At 42.9% G+C, this 25,135-nt stretch overlaps 1 protein-coding gene across 2 annotated transcripts; it reads left to right on the top strand.

Moving 5' to 3' along the window:
• Positions 1–1,844: 1,844 nt before the first annotated feature.
• cers5 (ceramide synthase 5) lies at positions 1,845–24,749 on the top strand. Of its 2 annotated transcripts, XR_007194773.1 has the most exons (11): positions 1,845–2,109; positions 12,388–12,493; positions 13,272–13,402; positions 13,844–13,901; positions 14,005–14,055; positions 17,121–17,213; positions 19,063–19,191; positions 21,479–21,585; positions 22,397–22,553; positions 23,181–23,479; positions 23,982–24,117. XR_007194773.1 is itself a non-coding variant. In XM_048254254.1 (10 exons), exons 1-10 carry the CDS (start codon positions 1,937–1,939, stop codon positions 24,129–24,131), a joined length of 1,155 nt encoding a protein of 384 aa, XP_048110211.1. In that variant the 5' UTR covers positions 1,848–1,936; the 3' UTR covers positions 24,132–24,749. The 2 variants fall into 2 exon arrangements, 1 of the variants encoding a protein (XP_048110211.1); XM_048254254.1 differs by lacking the exon at positions 23,181–23,479 and having other exon boundaries at positions 1,848–2,109; positions 23,982–24,749.
• The last annotated feature ends 386 nt before the right edge of the window (positions 24,750–25,135 follow it).

Here is a 25,135-nt window from a genome sequence, read left to right as displayed (position 1 = left end):
CCCCGTCTATGGTCTGCCATCCAAAACCTCTCACCTTTACCATTTTGGTCAGATAACAACCTCTGACCTTCTCAATGAGGACACGGCACCAATCTTCATCTCCTTCTCATAGGAGCAAAATTATAACATTAAAGGGTTGCTGAGAACCGCTGGCCGTTACAGTGATCACTGGTATTTAGCTACTATTCAATCACATTCAAATTGTATTTCATTTCATCTTGGTGCTGTTTTCAGTGAAGTCTTTTTTTTCTTTTTTAAGAACAAGGTTCCTCGGTCTGGTAGTTCAGTAATATAGCTAATATAGTTCTAATGGAGAGAATTAGAATGGATAGTTATTTCTGATTTTTGTTATAATTTATAAGCAGCTGGGTGCACTCTCATGCATTCAGGCAGTTTAACAGTACCACTCTGTATAAAATCCTCTGAATAGTTTTTAAGCCAGTCAGCCTTTATAGGGATTCTAATAATATCACTTCTCATAGGCCAAAGGTGGAGATAAATATAGAAAAGTTGCCATTCAGAACGATAGATGGCGCCCTTGGCTTTATACTCTCAATGTTTTCATTTCAAGATGTTGCGTTTTTCTCCGCTATGATTTACATTGTATCCTTACTTGTAGGCTAATCCATAATTGTGATCCTATTTGTAAAGAAAAAAAAAGACTAGGCCTATATCATTGAAATTCTACCGGATGGATGTTGAAGGCCTATTAGGCAACTCATGGGGTCTAACTGAGACTTGTAGATATCTGATTGGATGATTATTCTAATCTTGGATATCTCAGTAAACGCACAACTGTCAAATAACTCAAGCCCTCTTTGAATGACAGTTCGCATTCACCCGCCCCAAATATTTTCTGGTATTTGGCGGGAGGTGTGGCTGTCCACTTCCTCATCCCTACTCCATCCCGGGCAAGGTTGCCAGATCTGACCTATTCCCTTTTTTGTTTTACATTAAGTTTGGCTTTAGGTAGGAACAAAAATTTTTTACTTTCTTAGTCATCTAGACACAATGGCTGCACCATTCACATTTTTAAGTGTATGTTAAATATTTTAATCTCTATATTCAGAGATAGCTTTCATTGTATGGATACAGTCTACTGTGCCTGTGCCCCCTCCATTATATTCAAATACCCCATTAACAACATACTCTTTTCTGATCAAACGACTATTAACTCTATCTATCTATCTATCTATCTATCTATAATATATCTATCTATCTTTCTGTCTATCTATTTAAACATATACAGTAGCCTATTATGCAGTAGCCTACATAGGCTTTAATGATGGCTTTGTTCAAATCGCACATGAACTGACTGTTGGTCATTATTAACAGCAAACTGCACGTCCCTGCATTGGGGAGTTTCCATGCATATTTGAGGCTCAGTCATCTAATCTGCTTTTAAAGTTCTCCTGCAGCATCTATTGATGCAATTGTCAGGACATGCTTTACGTTATCATCTGCTTCATCAACAATACATAGTTGGTACATTGGAATCAGGATCACAGTGTTGAATCTTGACACTGTGTGTGTCCTCTGTGTGCTGTAGCAGCCTGTGTCTGCTGCTTTATAATGATTCTGTATAATGCAAATCACATGGGTTGGTCACATGGGGTATCATGACTTTCATCAGAGTGTGTCTCTTGATAACAACAGTCATTTTGTGAGAGGAAATCATGAGAACCAGTTTTGGGGAAGGCTGTCTTTATGAAAATGAATCAGTGACATGAACACATAGGTTAATATATAAACCTGTGTTGAGCAACATGGTTTAATTTTACATACTGACTCCTCACATCTGGCAACCTTGATGGAAACACGTCAACTCATCCCATCAGTTTGCAACCAAGGAAAGGGGCGGCGATTATTTTTCCCCCCTCGTTTTTCTTTAGGTAGCTACTCCCCTTCCTTCTCTCAACGTTCAATTCTTCCTAACATGGCTGCTATTTCAGCCTGGTTTTGGAACGAAAGGTTTTGGCTTCCACATAATGTGACTTGGGCGGATTTGGCGGATCCAGCGCCAGGAGTGGAGTATCCCAAAGCCGGACATTTGCTCTCTGCTCTGCCCCTGGCCCTGGGAATCTTCGCTGTCAGGATACTTTTCGAGAGGTAACTTTGTCTATTCAGTGGCTGCGAGTGTCATCCCACGCTAAGCTAGCTAACGTTAGCTAGGTTGAGTGTTTAGACATCAAAGGCATTTCAAAATTGCCATTACACTACACATGGGCATGCTACCATCGAGGAGATTTTATAAATGTGCTAACTATTTCAACATGAACTAGGTGTCTCTGAACTCTGACTGATTGGTTAGTTTAAAATCACACCAGTTTGTTTTTGTATTTTCAGCAGTATCTTAGTTTAAGTTTATTCAGCTAGTTCGGAGTAAGTAGCTAACGTTAACAGTTATTTGTGAATGTCCATTGTGACCCTTCCTACATCAAAGAAACATTGTCAATGAAGTTAACCTAAGCTGACTGTGAACACTTTATGACCAGTTTTTCTGTCCCGTAAAGGGCATCTTTGTTTTACGAAGCCCCTGGCATTCTCCCCATCACCTCATTGTCATAAACCGTCTTCTGAAAGGCTTAGCATGCTGTGCAGTCATTCCTAGCACGCTTCCCTCTTCTTGGCTGTCACCTGACTGACAACTAAGTTAAACATGTGATAACTATGTTGTGTTGCTCAACCAGTGTCACTGTTTTCTTCCTACTTTAAGTAAGATACCTTTTGAATGAAACACATCATTGTAAAATCGTTGTCTTGTGATTCCGCACGCCACCGTTGTTGGCCGTTTTCTGTGCAAGGGATCTCTCGTGCTCGACAGACATTCTAAATGATTTCCCATTCCACATTTTCTCACTGGGGCCACCACAAACTAGACCTGTTGATTACGGGACTATTGATGAAGGCTGGGACTAAAAGCAGCCTCCTTGATTTTGACATGGGTTGATGTTGCTAACATAGATTGAATATAGTAGCTTAAGCCACAACTGTCCAACCGTTGTGTGAAAGGTTACTGTCCGTTCATATCATCTTTTTGTTTTGGTTTAAGGGTATGCATGCTATTTACAGTGACTAAGGGAAGGATAACACTGTTTCACTCCACTTCACCTTACATTTTACAATGTCACCATAGACATTTTAGTGTTCATTTAAAGCATATGTTTTACAGCGTTCAATAGTGCATTTCTCCTGGACAAGGATACATAATGTTGATCAGGTCCCGTATAATCCACAGTTATGATAGGCCGACTGTGTTTTGATGCAGTGTGTGTGCGGTCTCCTCTGTTCCTTTTAAGGGAAACTACCTTTGGTTTATTTGCATTTGGTTTGTTCAAAGTTTTAGACTACAAAGAGCCTGTATCTGGTGCAACCGGTCCTTGGCACATAGGTTTAAATGGGTCCTTTTGTGTTACATATAGACCTGCAGAGTGATGGAAGAAAGTTTCGAGAAAGACCGGCTTCTCCACCTCTCACACCCATGCACTTATCTGTCATGCCTTCATAAAACAAGCAGACAGTAGGATCGGTATGGTGAGAAGTTTTATGTAATCATTCTAAAAGGGACTCCTTATTTGAATGAAAAATCCATCCCTACATCTGATAACTTTTTTTTTTTTTAACAATGCTGTCCGGCAGTCACAGCACTGGCTCCTAAGGCTCTCTGGTTCCAGCAGCATGGACTCAAACAACATAGGCGCGGCACCTTTATTTGGAGACCTGTGGTGTCTCACACACACACACACACACAGTTTTTCTGCCATTCTCATTCATATATTTATCAGCCTCAGACCCCACAGCTAATGTTGCCACCTCACCCCTGTCTCAGGAGCGCTCTCTCTGTCTTTCTCTCTCTCTCTCTGTGCGTGTGTGTTTTGTGTACACTGCTGTCTAGGAACCCTGCTTTATCGTCAGCAGCAACAGCAGTGTGAGTGTAGCGGGTGGCGGACAACATGCCGTACCTGCAGAAACCTGCAGAGGCATCAACCCATTGAGCACGCTCTACCGTGTCATCATCATCGCCACTATCGTCAGGAGAGCAGGGCCACGCCCATTGGACCATGTGTCAACAGGCCCACGGGTACAGAATAGTTAATAGTTCAGATCATGCCTCGCAGCAATGGTTATCACGTGGGGGGGGGGGGGGGGGGGTCTATCACTCAGTGTATTTATCACTCAGGCACCGATGTGTTTGGAAGGGGGAAGTCAGATCAGTAAATGCTTTGAGACACTGGTACTATATAAATTACTGAAGATGAAATAAAACCAAGAGAGACAATAGTGCTCCTCTGGTGTTGCCATGCTTGCATTGAGGATAGTGATGCTGGAATCTGCAGTGATGGCTGCATTCTTGGACGATGAGAGAATTCAGGCTCTTGGTGGAAAGAAGTGCTGGCTTTTGTTGTTTTTCAGCTCAATATTGTGTCTATGTTGGTGTGAAACTAAATATTGTGTCTGTGTGTGTGTTGGCCTAAAATCTGAGTGGTGTGAGAATGCTTTTGTGGTGTTCCTGTGTGGCCGCTGATATGATGAAACCACTGGAACGAGTAGGAGAAGTCTCCTTTTAGTCATGGTTGCCTGTTAGTGTGTTCATGCGGAGCTCTGCGCACAACTTCAGCTCTGAAACATTTAAAACAACATCAGGCAACAATTTTATTTAAGGAAAACCAGTTTACTTTTTGTACTGTCTTCAAATTCATTTTGATGGTAGGCTATGTAATGTGAAGGAGCCTAAAACACGTTGTTCACACTAGCCATCCAGACAAACCACCAATTAGTTCTGAAGACCAGGATGGAACACCTTGGTATAGTCAATCAATATATTATCTAAAGATAGATAGCATGTAAGCATCATTTTATTAGTGTTGACTTTTACGGGCTTTTCCCAAATCACGTAAGAAATGTCGACGCAGCGGTATAGTAGCAGATGCAGAGGCAAGTGTTATTTAAATAAACTCCTTAAAACTCCTGGTGCACTTACAAACTTTCTAATGCCTCGTTATTGGACTAAAGGTCATAGTTGTACCACTGTAGAAGTTTCGTACCATTCAGGGCATTATTAGTATGGTAATTTACGAGATAAAAGTTGGTTCCATTATGACTGTAGAACATCATTAGTTTCTGACAGCGCTACTCGACCAGGGTTCGACCGAGGGGAAAAAAGGTTCTGGGAGGGTGTTTGGCTCGGGGTCATGGTGCAAAGGACCCTAGGGTGAAATTACTCCGAACCATCGCTTTAACTTACCATCGAAAGTTTTCAGTAAGTTTTCGGAAAATTACCGGAAATTTTCCGCCCCTTTGCAACCCTAATTACCGTAGAACTCAGAACTCTTAACAAATGCCTTGCGTATGCACATAGTGATATGGAAAACCCCCTAATAGGCAGAAATGGAGACCTTTGGAAGTGAAAGTTGGAACAAGTTGCTGTTAGTCAGAATGACCAGGCTGTAAAAAGTCCTCTAACTTCCACATGGTTCCCTATAAGAGGCTGTGACTCAGACCCCAGGCCCAGTGCGTGTGAATCATTGAATACTTTGGACATCTGCACTATATCTTCATAGTCAACTTGTTAGCAAGGTAGACCTGGAAATGTTGAGTACCCCAAACTTTTATCTCAAACATGTTAAGTATGGGTCCCCAACATTTAGGAACTGCCACATGCTAACTTTTATATGTTTGACAATTAGCACAATTAGAATAGATTGATTCAATTTCAATTCAAATAAATTTTACTTATAGAGCGCCAAAACATTACACGTCTCATGGCGCTTTACAGAGTGTTAAAACATTCAGAGAGAGAGCCCATTAGTAACAGGGGAGAGGAAAAACTCCCTATAATATAAGAAGAAACCTCGAGCAGATCCACGACTCAAGAGCCTGACCCATCTGCCTAGGGTCAGTTACAGGGCAGTAAGGTCTCTATACATGATAAATGACAATAGAATATGGTGTTTAAAGCCACACACAAGAATGGCTCGTTGATTGCCTCTGTTGACAATATTTCTAATCAATTGCTAAAAAAAAGGTTAAAAATAAAATGACCTGCAAATTCACTAAAACTCAACTGAGATCAAAAACTGAACTGAACAAACTGAAAGACTGAACAAAAATAATAAACTAATGTAAAAACTATGGCTCCGGCTGTGGCGCGACTGGCTGGGGCAAATGCACCGTACGCTGGCGACCCGGGTTCGATCCTTTCCAGATCCTTTCCAGATCCCACCCCCACTCTCTCTCCCACTCACTTCCTGTCATTCTCCACTGTCCTGTCTGATTTAAAGGCATAAAAAGACCAAAAAATATACTAAAAAAAACTATAAAAACTTTTGTGTGTGCGTGCATCCTCCATGAGCTCGTCCTGGTCCAGGTTTAGGCTTATTGGTCTGCGGTAGACCTGTGCTGTGTCCGGTGATCTCAGTAAAAGTTATTCCTGTGGCTCCCTGCTCTTCCCCATTTGAGCAATGCAGCTAAAGTATGGCTGAAGTAGATCAGCTGAAATAAAAAGGAGAAGGTTAACCCTTAAAGGAGTACCGTCATACCGGTGTGACGGGAATGTTGGGAACTGAACGTTCTAAAGAATATCTGGGTTCATTGAATTCAACATAGAATTTTAGAACCTTCAATTGTTGCTAAACTCCACTCAGTAGGCTACCTCACTATTAGTTTTAGTACGTCCTTTCTCTGCTTGGAGGAGTCAGTGTGAGGCTGAGTACAGTTCATTTCAGTTCAATTCAGACAAGCAGAATCCCAGAAGCGCAATTCATTTCCAGCTAACCCAGTCCACACGCTTGGACAACATGGAACTGGGGATTAAAGAGTTCCTCTGACCGCAGTTCCTGTAACGATTTAGGCTCCTACTTTGGGGTAGGGTCTTTTCTCTGTGCATAGGAACCATGGCTGATTTGCATGCAAAGGCAACAGAAGCATATTAGCTAAAAAGATAATTTAGCTTCTGTTTAAATTTGCAAAACATAAAACCTGCATGGGAAGGCTGCAGACTGCCTACTGTCATGCAACAAATGCCTTCTGGACAGATGAGAAGAAATGTTATTAACAATGCTGATTCTTTTTTTAAATGCTTTTTGATACCATGAGCTTCTAGTTTGTCAATAAACTTCAGTACCTAGTAACTAAATAGCATTGCTGTCCATTTCATTACTTTATCGCCATGTAATCATTGGGCTACTAATGTGTGAAGTCATCTCAGAGTTCCTAGTGTGTGCGAATGCAAACGGGAAAAAAGCTCTAGAAACTGTGGAGTTCTATGTGTAGCCTCTCCAGTTAGTAGTTAGTAGAACTGTGTTCCCAGAACTGTTGTCAGCAATATTGGGTTCAGGTTTCGCAGAACTCCGCTGTACCACACACTTTGAAAATGTAGTCTCTTCGCTGTCCGACTCTCTCTCTCTCTCTCTCTCTCTCTCTCCTCTCTCTCTTTCTCTCACACACACACACACACACTTTTTCTGTTCCGTTGTTCTTGAGCTTCCCAACCACAATTTGCACGCTCTGAGCTTCTCAACCACTTTGCACATTACCTCATTGTTATCTAATTATCTAACATACACATGCAGGGGCGCCTGCAGGAATTAATGCTATGGTACGCACCGCCCCCATCCTTTCTGTTTTCGTTGTTTAAAACTTGTGATATCCATGATGAGTATTGAGTTAGTGAATTAGCTCAACATTGTGTGCTGATAACCATATATAGATAGCCGAGTAAAAGAAAACAACAAGTAGCCTATTGCGTCCCTGCGTGCGTATTCTCTCTCCTGCTCAAACAAAATGTGTGCACGTTAATTTTAATTTTTGAAAACGTGTTCACTAACTTTACGTAATAGAAAATGGTAAATAGCCTGATGGCATGCAGTAAGTAAAGTAAGGCGTTTGTACTGTAGGTGAAACTGAGCGGTTTTGTTGTTGTTGCGTAGTGTAAATGTTTGTGTGTCGGGGTGGGGGGGGGGGCAAATAGAAATTTGGCGTGGGCACAATGAATACCCCCCATGACACACACACACACACACACACACACAAGATTTACACTACGCAACAACAACAAAACCGCTCAGTTTCACCTACAAATGCCTTACTTTTCACCTCAAAACCCTTATTTAATAGCAAACATGACATATTACATAGAACTGTTAATCATAGAACTGATTTTAATATTTACAGCTATCTAGGCTATATTTGTAACATTTATTTTGTATTTGGCCTGTTATGAAATCATGTATTGAACAATTTAAACACACTGTGAAACCTGAAGCCCAAAGTTGGAGACATGCATTTAGACATTGCTGCAAATGTAAAACCGGATTACTCTGCAATGGCTAACTGTACAGGGGAATGCTTTACACCTTTGTATTCGGTAAGGTCTGCTGTTTCTTCTGATATATGGTTTGTCATGTGTTCGGGAATAATTCGTGAAGTATTCCACCGAGATGAATGGGTAGGGAGGTGGGCGCAGAATGTAACATGAATAAATTAAAGTTACTTTTCTCGCGAACCGTTTACCACAACAACTTGCGGCAAAGAATGGGTGAATTTGGATGCACTTTCTTTCTTGCCGTGCGCTGTCACATTCTCCACTGCGTAAAAGACAGGCTAAATTAATTTGCGTTGTAAATGCTAAGCTTAATTTGACAGGCCATAGGCTAAATAAAAATGGCTAGTGCAAAGCAGAATATAGAAAGAAAGGGGCACCAAGGGTGGCCTGTGAACCTCCGATTTTCAAAGGGACATCACGGTCAACGCAAGGGACAACGACGTGGCCGCCGTAAAAATCCCACCCTGCTTATAACACAGTTAAGGAATGACCAATGTTAACAAACTAACTGGCTAGATCACCTTAGAAAGCTAACATGCACATTAGCTAAAAAACAAACCTTATTCAAAACGAGAATAATACTAACACTACAGTTAAAGGTCTTTATTTAAACCAGCAACAAGAATCTATATTACATAGTAGCCTATAACCTTTATGGAAATATAGCTAAGCCCTCTCTACTGAAGTATGAAACAGCAAGTGATGCACACAGTGTGGAATGGTAGGGGAACGCTGCTGCTCTGGTATTTATACTATCCAACCAGCAAATCAGCACCCTCGAAATTCAGACGGGACAAATTAGAAAAGTGTGATTGGCAGATTCAATAGCTGTCAATTAAAATTGACCAATTAGGTGGGGCAGAAGAAATATTTGGGGGGGCATTGCCCCTCCCAGCCCTATTCTAGATCCGGCCATGGTGAATATACACACACACACACAAGGTAAATTTTCTCTCGCTGTTGAGTAGCCTGATGGTACGCACAGTGCGTACGGACGTACACCTGCAGGCTGTACACATGCACACAGGCTGCAGCTCTGCCTTGTCTCCTGTTCCTCTCCACTTTGCCTTTGACCACACCAGGTGAAATATAAGTGTAAACACTCGCTCCCTCATCACACCTGCGGGAGAAACTAGGGCTGCACGATTATGGCCAAAATGATAAATCACGATTATTTTGATCAATATTGAGATCACGATTATTAATTCATTTTAGTGACAAAAATATTTTTTCCCTTAAACATATTGGACTTGCTATCTGGCTCACCCAAATTCTTCCCCTCACATTTACTCCTCAAAATTACTGCAAATATAGATTGAGTGCGACTTTCAAACTTCCAGCTTGCTACTTTGTTAATATTTGGGGAAACGTTAATGGCAACGCAGTAATTACAACAAAGTATTGAGAAATACTGTTAATTTGATGCTTTTTAATTCATTTATAAATGGTGCACTGTCACTTTAAGACCCTTTGCCAGATCCACTCAAATAGCCTATGGCTAGTGCTGTGCCCACTCAGTTTGTAAATGGTCAGTAATGGGAACTGTTGCCATTGCGCTCTCTCTCGTGCACGCTCAAATGCCTTCCCAATTAAATGGAGTAGATCTGCTGCAATGGAGATACTATGTATCTCGATGTAACAAGCTGTTTTGACATTGACATTGTAAACGTTCTTTAGGATGAGTGTAAAGCAGTTTGCAGTAGCCTGAAGTTAACCACAACGTCGTCTATTGTTGGAAAAAAATAGCTTATGATAACCTAATTATATGCTTGGCAGGCCGGATTAAAGTGTGGCCGGATCTATGATAAACTAATAAATGCTCGGCGGGCCGGATTAAAGTGTATGGCGGGCTGCAATTTGGACACCCCTGGTTTAGTCATTCGTTGATATGTAAAACACTGACGTGTAGGCTACAATTTCATTATTGTTCACTCGTTTTGAGTAGGCTGTGTCTTGAAACGCATATGCGTTGTAGGTTGCACATGTAGCTTATAAAATACATGAATATAACGGATCCCGTCGTTAGCTCAACTCTTATTATAGGCTATATCGGAGGAAGCAAGGACAACAACAAGGAAACAAGGACTAAAAGTGATAAAAAGGCATGTGTGGTTTCATGGATGCATGCAGGCACATTGTTTTGTAGTGGTGTTCTATGGGTTGCCAGGTTGGTTCAATGGGTAGAGCACGCATTTTTAATATTGCTCGATCACGCAAATTTGATCGTGGGAAGCCAAAATGGTGATCGTGATTAGAATTCGATTAATTGTGCAGCCCTAGGAGAAACGCACACTTCCCTGGCAGCCCTCGTTAACCTGGATTGCTTCCAGAGCGTTCCATACATCATCTCGTCAGCCTTGAGGTGTCACTGGCACACGTATACGCATTATTTAGCAAAGGCATGCTGCCCTGTTAGCTGCCGAGCCGGAACTAGCTGTTTGACTTGAACTTCAGGAAAGTGGGCCCACAGCGACTGACTTCATCACAGACCAGGGCGGCCTTAACTGGAGCCAAGAACACTAAAAAGAGAGGATTAGAGTACAGACATAAAGGGGAGAATTAGATTCATGGTGACATACAGATTGGGACCAGAATGTTTAATAATGCATTCCGTTTTGTTGGAGCTGCAGTTGTGCTTTTCAGTCTGCAGGTGTTGTAATTCACTGCCATATTAATCCACGGCAGAGACGGGCTTCTCATGGGCCGTAGGTACTGGTGCTTTTAACCACCTGAATCAAGACTGGACTTCCTGATTGTGTAATCAGTCATTCCATTTGTTAGTTTGCTGTTGTTGGTGTTATTGTTTATGAATGCATAATTGTAATTGAAACAGATCAGAGGGTATATGGCTCATTATTCTCAGCAGGCATGCAGTCAGGCATGCTAATGTTTTTAAACCTCCCTCTGCTTCTAATGAGCGGGAGAGAATGGATCCTCTGCTTATTTAATCATTCAGTAGGCCTATGTCTATTGTTGTGGTGTTCTGGTTTATGACCGAATGTAGCTTAATAAGTATCATTGTGAGTGGAACGTGCAGGGAGGGCATGTTTGGGTGAATGGCTGGGTAGGCGTGCGGCCTGGCATGCGTGCTGGCGTTTCTAAGCCTCTCTCTATGAGGGAGACTGGGCAGAGAGATAGTGGGCTGGGTGAGTGGCTGGTCAGGCAAGCACATTGGTATTTTTAAACTATGTCTCTCAGAGTGAGGAAAAACTGGACCCTCTGCAAGTAGAACGCACGCTGGCGTTTTTAACCTGCAGGCTCTAATGAGTGAGGGCCAGGACCCTGGGATTGTTTAACTCTACTTCCAGCCTATGCCAAATTCCACAGCTTTCCACCCCACCTCACATGCCCCGGGCCTGGGTGACTGTTTAACCACATCCAGCTCCAGGGTTTTACACACACACACACACAAACATTTGGCTGTTGTCACACACAGTAAGGAACAAATCTGTGATGTGTGTTGTTTTTTTTTTGTTTGTTTTTTTTAATCCTTCCAACATGTTTGGAAGAGGATTGTGTATTTGTGAGTTAGAGGTGGATTGAGTGTGTGTGAGAGAGAGAGAGAGAGAAAGAGAGTGAGTAAGTGAATGAGTGAGGTACAGATGGATGGCTGGAGCCTACTCCTGTAGTTTGTGTCCTCATTGATGCACCATCGTGATTCAGGAATAAATGCGGTTAAGTTTCATACAAACACGTTTTTACTTTGTCACCTGGTTTGGTTTAATTACACAGGTTTGTCTTCCTACATTTCACTCATTGTGTATGCTTCACCCATTCTTCTCTTTTTTACTAGGGCCTCACACAGACACACAGACAGACACACACACACACACACAAGGCCCACTCTCTGCTAAACACCTGCTCAGCAAATTGCTTTATGTGTTGACTTTTCCCCCCACCTGACCACACCAGACCAGTAGGAGGTGGCGCAGACTGTGGCACATTTGCAGAAGTGCATTCTAATGTCAAACTCCAATCCTTCCTATATGAGAGTTTTTTGTGTGTGTGTTGATATTAACCAATTCTTCTCTCCTTGTGTGTGTGTGTGTGTGTGTGTGTGTCAGGTTCATAGCAGGCCCATGTGCGGCAGCGCTGCATATCCAGGTGGAGAAGAGTCGGAGGGCCACGCCCAATGCTGTCCTGGAGAAAGTGTTTACATCCATCACAAAGGTACAGAACAGAACAGCAGCCACCGCCCTCTGGCCCACCAGCTCTGGCCCAGGACCTGTGATTGTCACCCAGAATGTGGCTATACCTTTCTTTCTCTCTCTCTCTCTCTCTCTCTCTCTCTCTCTCTCTCTCTCTCTCTCTCTCTCTCTCTCTCTCTCTCTCTCTCTCTCTCTCTCTCTCTCTCTCTCTCCTCTCTTCCCCCTTTGGTGGCCTTGTTTCTCCTAAACTCACCCACCAGGGACAGCAGACCTGCTCACGCCAAACATGGATTTGAATGGATTAATAAACACGTGTTACACACACAATGTGGAGAATTGCCTTTGAGGAGTGAGTGTGTTGCAGATCTGTGAAGTGTAGTTTCCATGACAATACCCTCAGTGCAGAACATAGCTAGCATAGTGTGTAGCGAATTGTTGACCGGTCATGCTATGCTATCTCCTTCAGTATAATGTTATTGTTTCATAGGCTTGCTGTCTAATGCATAGCCAGCAAAAATAAGTAGATTCATCTAACATGCTCACTGGAAAGATCTACACCATAAATGTTTTGCACACACCCTTCCAATAAGTCACACCTGATTACTTACCTGCACTATGGTATAACATGCATGCATAATTAAAGAGCATGTGGACATGCAAAGTGTGGCTGTTGAATAATGAAACTAATGCTGGTAGTTCAGTTGTAATGAAGAGACCGGTATCATTTGTATAACTTGTGTATAAACTGTTGATAACAGTCTGATTGTTTAAGCACCTAAATGTTCTGTGTCCACTTATAGAGTCCAGACTCGCGGCACCTGGATGGACTGTCCAAGCAACTGGACTGGGAGGTTCGGAAGGTCCAGCGATGGTTCCGGCAGCGTAGGAACCAGGACAAACCCAGCACACACACCAAGTTTTGTGAGAGCATGTAAGCTGCATCGGACACACTCACACACACACTCACACACACACACACACACACACACACACACACACACAGTTGGGTTCAGTCATACACATACACACTCTATATTAGGACTCGTTCATGGGTCTGGAATGACCTTGTACTGTATGTCCCAGCGGCTGCTGCCACAGGAGATGGCAGAGATAACTGTGTGTGTGTGTGTGTGTGTGTGTGTGTCATAAAGATTGACTGTGTGATAATTCACTGAGATGAAAGTGCAAATAGTGATTTAGAAGTTCAACAGCAAAGGACCACTGAGTGTGTGTGTGTGTGTGTGCACATATACACGCATGCGTTTTTGTGTTTTCACCTGTGTATTTGTGTGTGTGTATATCAGAGTGTGCAATGTAATCACTGTCTGCTTCTGACCTCTTCTCTTGTTCTTGCCTGTGATTTGGTGTGTAGGTGGAGGTTCGTCTTTTATCTGTGCATATTTACTTATGGGATGAGTGTTATATGGCAGGTGAGCAACAGCCTTTCTGGTTGATGGGTAGGGTGTGGACACAACATTTATCCTGTTCAAACCATGTTAAACTGTGTGTGTGTGTGTGTGTTTGCTATTATAGTCTTCTTGGATATGGAACACTCGACAATGCTGGATGAACTACCCCTATCAGGTGAGCCTAATTTTAAGATCATCCAAAGTCCCCTTGTAAAGCGTAATAATGCTGTCGCACCACAGCAGTCATTGCTCTGATTGGAGAGACAGGCCGCGTGGTGTCCTACTACACCACGTGAAAACCACGCCCTCCATTCAACATTCAGTCGCTCTCAATTGTCTTTTTATTGTGTGAAAGTGCTTCCTTGTCCTTTTTTACATCTACATGTAACCAAAAAAAATGCCTAAAGGCTGATGTGTGACACATGATTCACTACTAGCAATTCATAGGAGCCAAAAAAAGGGGCCGAACAGAATCTTTAATTCTACCGTTAAGGAGATTTAGCACAGCCTATCTGGCAGGCTAGCAGATTTGCAGTTAAACTTGGGGCCGGCAGTGCTAGCTTGCACATCTATTCAGCTGGATTGGTGCAGGTTCATCTTAAGCCATCATAAACCAGCCAATTCAAGCAGGGTCATCCAGCCATCCTAGAGAGTTTAATGAAGGGCATTTTATTCCAACTTTGAATGTGGTTTGCAAGAGACTGTTTTGGCTGTGTTAGCTAGCTTGCACTGCCACCAAATAGAAACCCTTCATGAGCATTGGTGTTAGTTAAGGGCTAATGGCATTTGCATGGGCCAAAGCCAAGCCATGTAAGGTGATATTTATTTTATTCAAAGTGTATCCAGAAATTTGCACTGTGGATTTGGGCATCAAACCCAAGCTGACCAATCACCAGGCAGCGACACTACCGCAGCACACCCATAAGGGCTGATTCAGACTGCCTGCGTGGTGTGAACGTGGCGTGTCTGTTGCGTGGCGGCTGTGTGGCATTTTCTGTCTTTGATACACCAGAAACGTGTCTGACACTGCGCTTTAGCGGTCTCTCTGCCTCTTAAAACATTGCCTATTAAAACGCCTACATTACACTTGCGTGTCGCGTGAAAAAATAGGCGTCGGCCCCATTTCTCGAGTCACGCCTGAGACGTGCGTGTCACACAGGCAGTGTGCAAGCTCTAACCTGTTAGCATGGGAGCCGAAATGACACACTCACTCCACGCATCCGGTCTGAATCAGCCCTGAGAGTAGAAAGAGAGCATGAACATAAAGAGCCAATGGAGCAGCTCCCAACATCCCAACTGAGCTTGCGTCATGTAGCCTTGCGATGGCAGGTTAAGCCCTGCTCGGGATTTAAAGCATCGGGGAGCCGAACCACAGAAAACATCTCCCTGGAGAAAAGCCTTTAGTGCATTCTCAGGTTTCAATGCAGTCATCTATGATGCAACTTCTGGCTAAATGGATTCTTTTGCTCCAACGTATGATAAAACCTCTACATGTATCCACTGATGATTGAAATCACCTGGGTTATTTCCATTTTAACCGCACACCTTTGTGAGTCAAATCAATATTTTCACCCCATCACCTAAGCCCCAGTAAGTGATAGGAAGGTTTCTAGAACGTTCCACTCTAATCTATGATGCAGTCTCCAAAGCACCAGGTTTGGTTCATTCCTGGTAAAGTGTCTGTGGTCTAATGCCCCATGGTGAAATCTGAACTGGCATGATTCAGACGGGCTGTGCCAACCTCCCAGGTGCCACCTCCGCTAGGAAGTGGACGTAACCCACAGCTTCTGGCCACACTATCTGTCTGCTGTTCAGAGGTGTAATCTAGCTGTGGTATTCTGTAAATAATGCATGTAGGCAAGTGGTATAGTGCTCGCAAATAGCATTGCTTTATTTTACCCAGAGCTGGGTTGTTCCGTTTAGTCTGCTTGAAAAATCTTAACATTGAAATCTAACAGCTGACATGTTGACATGATGTATTTAATAGCCTATTATCTTTACTCTTCAAAGTAGGCTTAAACTATTACCTGAATAGCTTGCCTTACTACACTTTTTTTGTATTTCCTCTTTATATCTTGTAGATGAATGTTTATATTTCTTCCTAGTTGAACTTGTCTAACAGCAACCTAGGGTTTATTTTTAGATGATGGCGAGTGTAGACCGTCGTTGGGGTTGTTAATGATGTTGCCCTCTGGAGGCCAAAGCCGAAGGGATATTGTCTTATCCCAGCTTCTGGTTCCAGTGTTTATCCTCCAATGGATGTGTGATGCCATCTTGGAAACCGCTACAACCTAGAATTCTACAACGTCCAGGCAACCCCTAAAATACAACATAGATGAACTGGAGATTCGTGTTCAGCACACAAAGGCTTTTTTTCCTGTTCAGGGTTGAATATTCTTACTAACAGTACTGGCCTGTAGCTGCTATGGCTAGAACCTAAACTTTAAGAGGGCATATGTTTGTGAGGGGCAGTATGAAACTCTGCCCATTTGGTTTCTCTGAGCTCCTTATCAGTCATTCATTATCCATGCTTCACCTGCTTTAACTTGGGATCATGGTCAAACTCGGAAGCAGTGGTTTTTAAACATAAGCACCACTACTGAGCACTACTGAGAGTGAAATGGGATTTATTTTTTCTCTGCAGGCTGAGTTCCTCTGCTGAGCTTTGCTGGCTAAATATGTTAACAATGGAGCCCCACCAGGTCTAGACATAATCCCTCTTAGGCAGACTCCAGACTGGTGTGTATGCCACCATACAGCAGCACTGAGGGAGGGCTAGCTGGTCAGACCAGATCCAGCAGTGATCTTCACTTCCTGTACATACCCTTTCCCAAAAGTACTGAAAATGGGCTCTCTGTCGACATGGAACATGTGTTCTCTTGACCTTGTCTAGATTATGCATGCACAAGTAGATGTTAGGTCAAAGATATAAAATGTCAATAGATATTCACTGGAGAGGATGGCTGAGGGAAGCCATCGCAGGACAGCAGTTGGGGTACATATACATATATATATATATATATATATATATATATATATATATATATATATATATATATATATATATAAATAATCTACTTTCACTGCACATGTAACTGTAACAGATGTCCTGTGGGCATGGATTTATAATGAAATGGGTAAATATGAAACTGTGTGAGTGTGTGTGTGTTTCACATATTCCTCATTATTGCTGTTGGTTGTAACGGTAACCCCTGCCCTCCTGCGTTGTTTGTCCTGCAGGTGCTCACTTCTGAAATGTATCGCTACTATGTGATCGAGCTGGCCTTCTACTGGTCCCTCATGTTCTCCCAATTCACTGACATCCAGAGGAAGGTGAGCAAGAGTGTGTGGTTGTGTGTGTGTGTATGTATGTGTGTGTGTAAGAAATGCAGTTATATTATGTTAAGCAGAAGATGGGAACAGATCTTCTTGGTGTTGCTTTTTGTTGTCCCATCTGCTGGTTATTAATTTGATTTGATTTGATTTGATTACTCATTATTATGTAATGACTTGGGGGGGAGGAAATGGCAGGAATTGTGTTCAGTGGATGCACTTTTGTTGTTGTCTGTTGTTTCCGAAATGGTGGGGTGAGGCACAGTAGATCGAGAGAGAGACAAAAGGAACACTTGTGTGCCACAGCATTGCACACACACACACCACAACACACACACACACACACACACACACACACACAGAGTGGTTTTGGGGGATGGGTGAAATACTTCAGTGAACTTCTCTGCCCTTTGGCTAAAACACCTCTGTCAGTGTGTGTGTGTGTGTGCATGTGTATGTGTGTGCGTGCGCTTAAATAGTATTTACATGCCTCTACGAAAGGCTCAGGTCACTGAATTAGCCACAAGCCCTTGTCTGTGATTGTCATGTGGTACAGGAACATTAGCGCTAATAGAATAATTGGGGGTCTTTACGAGGGAAAGGGGAGTGCACTGTTCATTATAATTGTGTGTGTGTGTGTGTGGGGGGAAGGCTTATGAATAAAAAACATTTTCAGATACATTTGTATTGCTCTGTCACTTTAATTGGTTCAGCGAGTCGTTCAGAGGCTTCCTGTGTCTGGCCTAAAGGCTTCAGGCTCTCAGGCTTCAGGCTCTTTGATTCGGGTTTTCTCCTAATAGAATTACTCCACGCCAAGAGCAGTGCTTGTGTAGAGTGAGGCTTAATGCTGCCCTGAATGTTTGCTTCCTTGCCTACTGATATTATGGAAAACGGTCTGTTCCATTACAGTGCCTGTGTTTATGTGAGTGGATGTGTTTGTGTCTGTGAGAGGGAGAGAGAGAGATTTCTTGTAAGTACAGTGCCTGTGGATGTGTTTGTGTCTGAGAGAGAGAGAGAGAGAGGCAGAATGAGATAAAGAGAAGAAAGAGTGAGAGGAGAGCAGAGAGGAGTGTTGGTGGCAGCTGCTGGTGGCATATGCTTGTATATTATCAGCTGGCCACAATAGACACTCTACACTGGTGTTTCGGCCCAGTCTTCCCTAGTCTCGGCCCAATCAGGGCTCTGGCTTTAGCCAGTTAGCCAGGATGACGCGTATAAGGTGGGTGAGCTTTAGCCTGCTTGGTAACATCAGCTACCAGCTTTGGTGTCAAGACGTCTGTGTCCCATATGCTGGTTTCAGTCACACACAAGTGCGTTTGCAGTGCTACCGGTTCACCGTGCCAGAATTTACATCCTTCAGAACTGATTTGATTTATTGGTTGGGTACCACTCGACTTACACTGAAATGAATATGTGTGAGACATGTTCAAGTGAATTTAGCTGAATGGGCTTGGGCCACTGGTGTGAGTGAATTTACCAGGATTGAACCCTGGTTGAGGGACTGGTATGAAATAGGTCTGTGTGTGTGTGTGTGTGTGTGTGTGTGCTGGTCTGGGTGTGTGTGTATGCAGGTCTGACTGTATTGACCTGTGTGTGTGTGTGTGTGTGTGTGTGTGTGTGCGCACTGGTCTAAGTATATTGACGTGTGTGTGTGTGTGCTGATCTGAGTATTTTGACCTGTGTGTGTTGGTCTGAGTGTATTGACCTGTGTGTGTGTGTGTTGGTCTGAGTGTATTGACCTGTGTGTGTGTGTGTGTGTGTTGGTCTGAGTGTATTGACCTGTGTGTGTGTGTGTGTGTGTGTGGTCTGAGTGTATTGACCTGTGTGTGTATGTTGGGCTCGCCTGCAGGACTTCCTCATCATGTTTGTGCACCACCTGGCCACCATCTCCCTCATCAGCTTCTCCTACGTCACCAACATGGTGCGGGTAGGCAGCCTGACCATGGCGATACACGACTCCTCCGACTTCCTGTTAGAGGTGAGCGTACACACACACACACACACACACACACACACACACACACACCTGGGGTTGGCTGGGACTAGGGCCTCTGACTTCCTGCTGTCGGTGAGAACACACTGTATAAGCTCACACATGTGCACACACATACAGTGGGGGAAATAAGTATTGAACGCATCAACATTGTTTTCAGTAAGTATATTTCCATTGAGGCTATTCACATGAAATGTTCACCAGACATTAGTATTTAAGCTGCAGTTGGCAAGATTGTTTTGATCATATTCACTGAAACCAACACTATGCTCCGACAGAACAACATAAATCAGCCGGTTTTAGAAAAAAACCCGCACTTCTACCTCCACCTAGAGCCTGTTATTTTTTTTGCAAAAATCCACAGCTCCCAGTTCTTCTGGTCCAATCAGAGCAGGGCTGTGTGAGATCTGACTGTCAATCACAGTCTAGTGCAGTCTGGTGCGCACTGACGAGCACAAACTCAATAAGAGGGTGCTCGGTGGTAGTGGGGGAGGGGCATGAGAGTTGTAAACATGCAACATTTTGGCCAAGTCCCCTCAATCTGTCAGACTTGCCAACTGCAGCTTTAACTTAGGAAATCCATACATGTAAAGAAATCCAAACATTAAAGTCCATAAATAATATAATGTGTAATAAAGTGGAATGACACAGGAAAACCCGCCAACTGAAACTTCTTAAAACAACACCGAAGAGTTTTTTTGTACCTTAAAATAATGTTTCCAAAATCGTTTCAGTGGTTCATCAACTCATAACAGGTTGAACGGCACTTTCTGCATTCGCTTTGCGGCCCTCTATCGGCTATAACCGCACTATGTAAGTTTGCCAGATCGGGTAGCGGATCTGTAGTTCGATGGAATGAGACATAAGAAACTACAAATTTTACTTGCTTCTGATGTCACAATACACCATACTTTTTATAAAATCATGCAACATACTACACCTTGCCTTTGGACATCGTTATTTGCAAAGCCAGTGCTGGATAAACAAATACCGTGTGTGCGACAGAGGAAAAATGCTTTGGTGTTGCTTTGTGGAAAAGCCTTTGTCTATAATGACCGCTTCAAGACATTTTCCTGTACGAAGAAACTGTGTTTAGGTCCGATTTTGGTCCATTCTTCTAAAGAGACTTTAAATATTGAAGATTCCAGAGTGGGGGGTTCTTTCTCCAACACCAATTGAGGATTTCCGTTGCTGTATGCTTTGGATCGTTGTCCTGCTGGAAGGACAATGCGGTTATGTTGTTCAGATATATGGCTCGACCACTTACACATCCGCAGAACATGCAGACTTACACAGGTCTGAAAGCAGCTTGTGATGCGTCCACCTCTATAGGAATAGAACTTACCCCATGTAAACAGACAGCACACATTTTTCAGTTGGAATAGTTTAATCCATGTAAACCCACCTAATGCTGGTATATTATTTGTAGGGTGATGCACAGTGCCATTTCTCCTCCAAACATGGTGTGTAGTATGACTGCCAAAAAGTTCAGTTTTGCTCTCGTCTGACCAGACTACATTCTCTCATTCTATTTCTATTCTATCATAGTATTTCATAGGCTTGTCCAAGTGTTTTGTAGCAAACTTTAAACAAGCTTCTACAAGCTTTGTGTTTTCCTTTAGTGATGCTACACTAATGATGCCTTCCGGGGTGAGTGTGCATTAGAGGCCATGGTGGTGGAGTGCATTGCCTATGGTTTTCTCTGTAACGATTGTACCTTCTACCTCTAAGTCTTCTTAGTCTTTCTTGAGCTTTCTCTGAGTGGTCCTGGGGGGGGGTGCTGTCTTGGACGCTGTAACAATGCAAACTTCTCAATTAGACAATTAAAGGATTATCTTATCTTATGGTTCCAGACTATCTCCCTGAAAGAAGGTCTAGGTAGCCTTTCCTAACCTTGATGTACTGCTTTTTCTTAGCGTGTTCAATACTTTTTTCCTGTGTCATCCCACTGTATTACACAACTTTACTTGGACTTTGATGTTTGGATTTCTTTATATGTGTGGATTTCCTGAGTTAATACAATTCATGTGAATAGTCTCATTGGAAATATACTTAGTGGAATTTTTTTTTTAACAAATGTTGCTATGTTCAATACTTCATATACTACATTCAATCAAAGAATTATACTCCATTGGGATCACTCAAGATGAGCAGCTGAGATGCTGTTGTTAAGAGGCAAGATGTGATTATGACCTGTTTTAGAGATGTGGTCTTTATCTGTGTGTGTGAATGTGTGTGTGTGTGTGTGTGTGTGTGTGTGTGTGTGTGACAGGCTGCCAAACTGGCCAACTATGCCAAATATCAGCGGATTTGCGACATCCTGTTTGTGGTGTTTGCAATATGCTTTTTCGGAACAAGACTCGTCATCTACCCACTCTGGTTAGTATATTTGTAGGGGATGTCTGTGTCTGGGAATACATGTGTGTCTACATCTGTGGTTTCTCTGTGTGCCTGTGTGTGTCCCTGTGCGTGTGCCTGTGTGTGTGTGTGTGTGTGTGTGTGTGTGTGTTTAGAATCCTGGAGATGAATGAGTGAGACTGACTGTCAGCTAATGCTGTAACCTGAGTGCCTATATTCAGTGTCGGGGAGCTGCTGAAGAGATGATGCTGTTACAGGCGCCTGAAATCCATACTGTGTGTGTGTGTGTGTGTGTGTGTGTGTTTTTTTTTAACCAGATAGATTACAATGACATGAGTTCACTATGCACCTCCGCACATAGGAAACGTGTGGAGTTTTACTAGACACAGATATGGCTTAATAGCCCAAGAAATGCAGCACAGACCCCCAAATATCCTCATTGTGTCGCACACAATCATACAAACACTCCCTTAGACTTAATTTTGGGGCATTATAGGCAATGCTGCATTGTCATGTGGCTGAGATGTTCTACGTTACTGCATGTGGTTAAGTTGAGAGTATGAAGGCAAAGCAAGTTTTATGTATAAAACACAATTTACACACTCTGGTTGTACTTTAAAAATGAGAAGGAATAATAGTTCTTATATTATTAATCTGAATTAAAACTGAACTGAATTTTAAATACATCAGTTTGAAAAAACACAAGGAAAGAGTGTGACTTAACACTGTTCTGAATGTTTGACTCCTTGTTAACTAATATCATGTTCCATTAAATATGTGTGAATGTGTGAGTGCATAACTGACATGGTTTGCTCTTCCTGCTCGTGTGTAGGAGCATTAAGTCGACGGTGTTTGAGAGCTGGGAGATCATCGGGCCGTACCCGTCCTGGTGGCTCTTCTGCTCCCTGCTGATGGTGCTGCAGGTGCTGCATGTCATCTGGTCGTACCTGATCGCCCGCATCGCCCTCAAAGCCATCATGCGTGGCAAGGTGGGTGTGCCTGTGTCCGCTCACCTTTTGTTGGAGATGCCACCAGTTTCGGTTCCTGTGTCGTGTGTAATAGATACATGCTTTACTGCCACACAACAATGCTGGTGGTGATTGATTGTTGTTACAGAGAGAGGGAGCTCAATCTAGTGCAGGAGAAAAAAATTACATTTTTTCCAGATCAATATTGTAGTGTTCAGGAGTCTGGAATTGTGAAATACTGTTTTCCAGAAAGTATAGACATTTTGAAAAAGTATAGAAATCTCCTTAAGTCTGAAAGTTTGGGTCATCGTGATACCCTTTGTAAGCCCCCAGTTTATGAGGGAGGGATTCAGACCAGTGTGTTGGGTTTCTGTGTAGGTCTGAAGGTTTGGGCCACAGCATAACTTTACCTTTAGACAACGGATTCATGACATTTTAGTTGAGGCTAACTCACATTTTAAGCAATGTGTGCTCAGTTTTCACATATTGGGATATCAGGATGTTAAACTGCATTTGCGATAATCCTTAGACTGCTAGTATCTGTAGGCTGTGCTGTGCCCACTCGAGTCCCTACCAACCCAGTTATTCTCTACCATAATTTTCCCTCTTTTCTCTCTCTGTCTCTTTTTTTTTCTCTCCTTTCAACAGAAAGGCCTCATGCCTGCCCTTTCCTCCTTGGTGGACAGAAGATCCTGTCTCTGTCTGTCCCCCCTCTCTCTCTGCCGTCCTCTGTTCCTGTCTGTCCGCAGCCTCCGTGCTCACTGGACCTGTGCAACTGTCACTCACACTTCCCTTCCTCGCTCTCCCCTTTTTCTCTGACCTCTGACCTCTCATCTCAACTGCAAGCAGTTCTGAATTCTCAAGGCACTTTGGATGAGACATAGAAGCCTGTAGAAGTGTGAGATGCATAGAGACCAGATTGGACCATTCAAACCATAGCAAAACCAGTTACGTATCATAAAGCTGAAGTTGAATTAATTTCCACTCTGTGCGTGTGTAAGCCATTTTAGCAGCGTTCACTTGCTTCCATTACACAGATAATAATAGTACATATTTATAATCTCTAATGCCAGTCCCTAAGCAAGTCATGGGACCCACTGACCTGTTACATAATTCTTGACCGATTGCGCTCTTGTGTCTCTGACTCCCCCTTGTGGCCATGTGGGTGTAGTGTGGTTTGTTATTCAGCTCTTTCTGCCAGGAAATGTGATTACCAGGTTGTTGCATCACAGTTATTCTGTTCTATCATGGAATGCTGGTTAGAATGCATACTTGTTCAGTGAGAATGTGAAGATGCCTCAGAGGATGCTTAACAAATCGTGCGTCATTTTAAGAGGTGTCAGTAAGTCATAGAAGACACGCATTATGTTTTTCTTATGTTAGTGGCTCAAGCTTCTCAACCAAAGTGTTTTCCCTCACTCTGCTGACTTGGTGACCTTCTCCCGTCAGGTTGCAAAGGACGTGCGCAGCGACATCGAGAGCAGCTCTGATGATGAGACGAGCTCCGCCCGACGCAACACCTCATCGCCTAAGAGCGAGAACGGCACCAATGGCCACTTGACCGGCACTAAAGCTTGGGCCCAAAACCACAACAGCTAGTGACCGTGATGACTATCACCACCACCAGGGGTGGACAGGGCTTCCCCTCCTCATGAATTCTGCCTGCTCAGTGACTACTCCTCCCTGACTCGTGCCCATCCCTCCCTCCCCTCCTCTCTTCCTGACCAACTGTCCTGCTGTGGACTCCCGCACCTGTGTCTGACCACTCTCTTCTCCTCTACTCACAGACTGGCACTGAAGGACCGCTAACACAGGCATGGGTATATGGACATTAAAGAGATGTATGTGTGTATACTTTGTGCATACCAAAAAAAAAGAAAACACAGAACTAGGGAGGGATGAAGGTTGAATGAAAAGGAGATGAAAAGAGATTAAAACCAGATTTTTTCGCGTTCTGACGTTACAGGCGTAAACTGTGTTCTACTTCTCACTGCTTCTATGCCTTCACGTTTTACTGAAGGTCAGGAGAAATACAATATCTACTTCCAGTTTTACTGTTTGGCTGTACTTGACTTGTTTTTTTTTTTTTTTTTTTTTTAAATATGAATATTTCATGGTTCTATTTCTGTTAGTTTTTCTGGTCTATTCTGCTTTTGTTTTACTGAATTTTTATGTAGAGATAAAATACGTTTATTAAAATGACATTGATTACCTGCACAGTGTGAAACAAAAGTATTCATGTTTGTCAGTTAGTTTACTTGGGCTCATCCTTCCTGCTTAGGGGAGATCCACACCCAAAATCCACAGTGGTTCTAGAAAATGTGGCTTAATATAAATATAATGCATAAATATGACCTAAAATACAATAAGCGCTCATCAAAATGTATGAGTGTGGAAAAGGTGTAAATCCCTTTAATAGCAATCATTAATATTAGACATTTCCACATGTTGCTGATCGGAACCGCCCTGTATCATGTTTACAAACAGAGGAACAGGTGCTTTCTTGCATCACCTCCCTCTGTTGAACTAAACTCAAGTCCAGATATTTCTGGATTAGTTTTGTGACATGGATTTAGATGAAGACCCAGAGTAACCAACCAATG

This window comes from Alosa alosa, chromosome 10 (assembly GCF_017589495.1).
Source record: "Alosa alosa isolate M-15738 ecotype Scorff River chromosome 10, AALO_Geno_1.1, whole genome shotgun sequence".
Taxonomy (NCBI): Eukaryota; Metazoa; Chordata; class Actinopteri; order Clupeiformes; family Clupeidae; genus Alosa; species Alosa alosa.
Note: the sequence above shows the minus strand (reverse complement) of the source record. Positions and strands in the feature narration are given on the sequence as shown.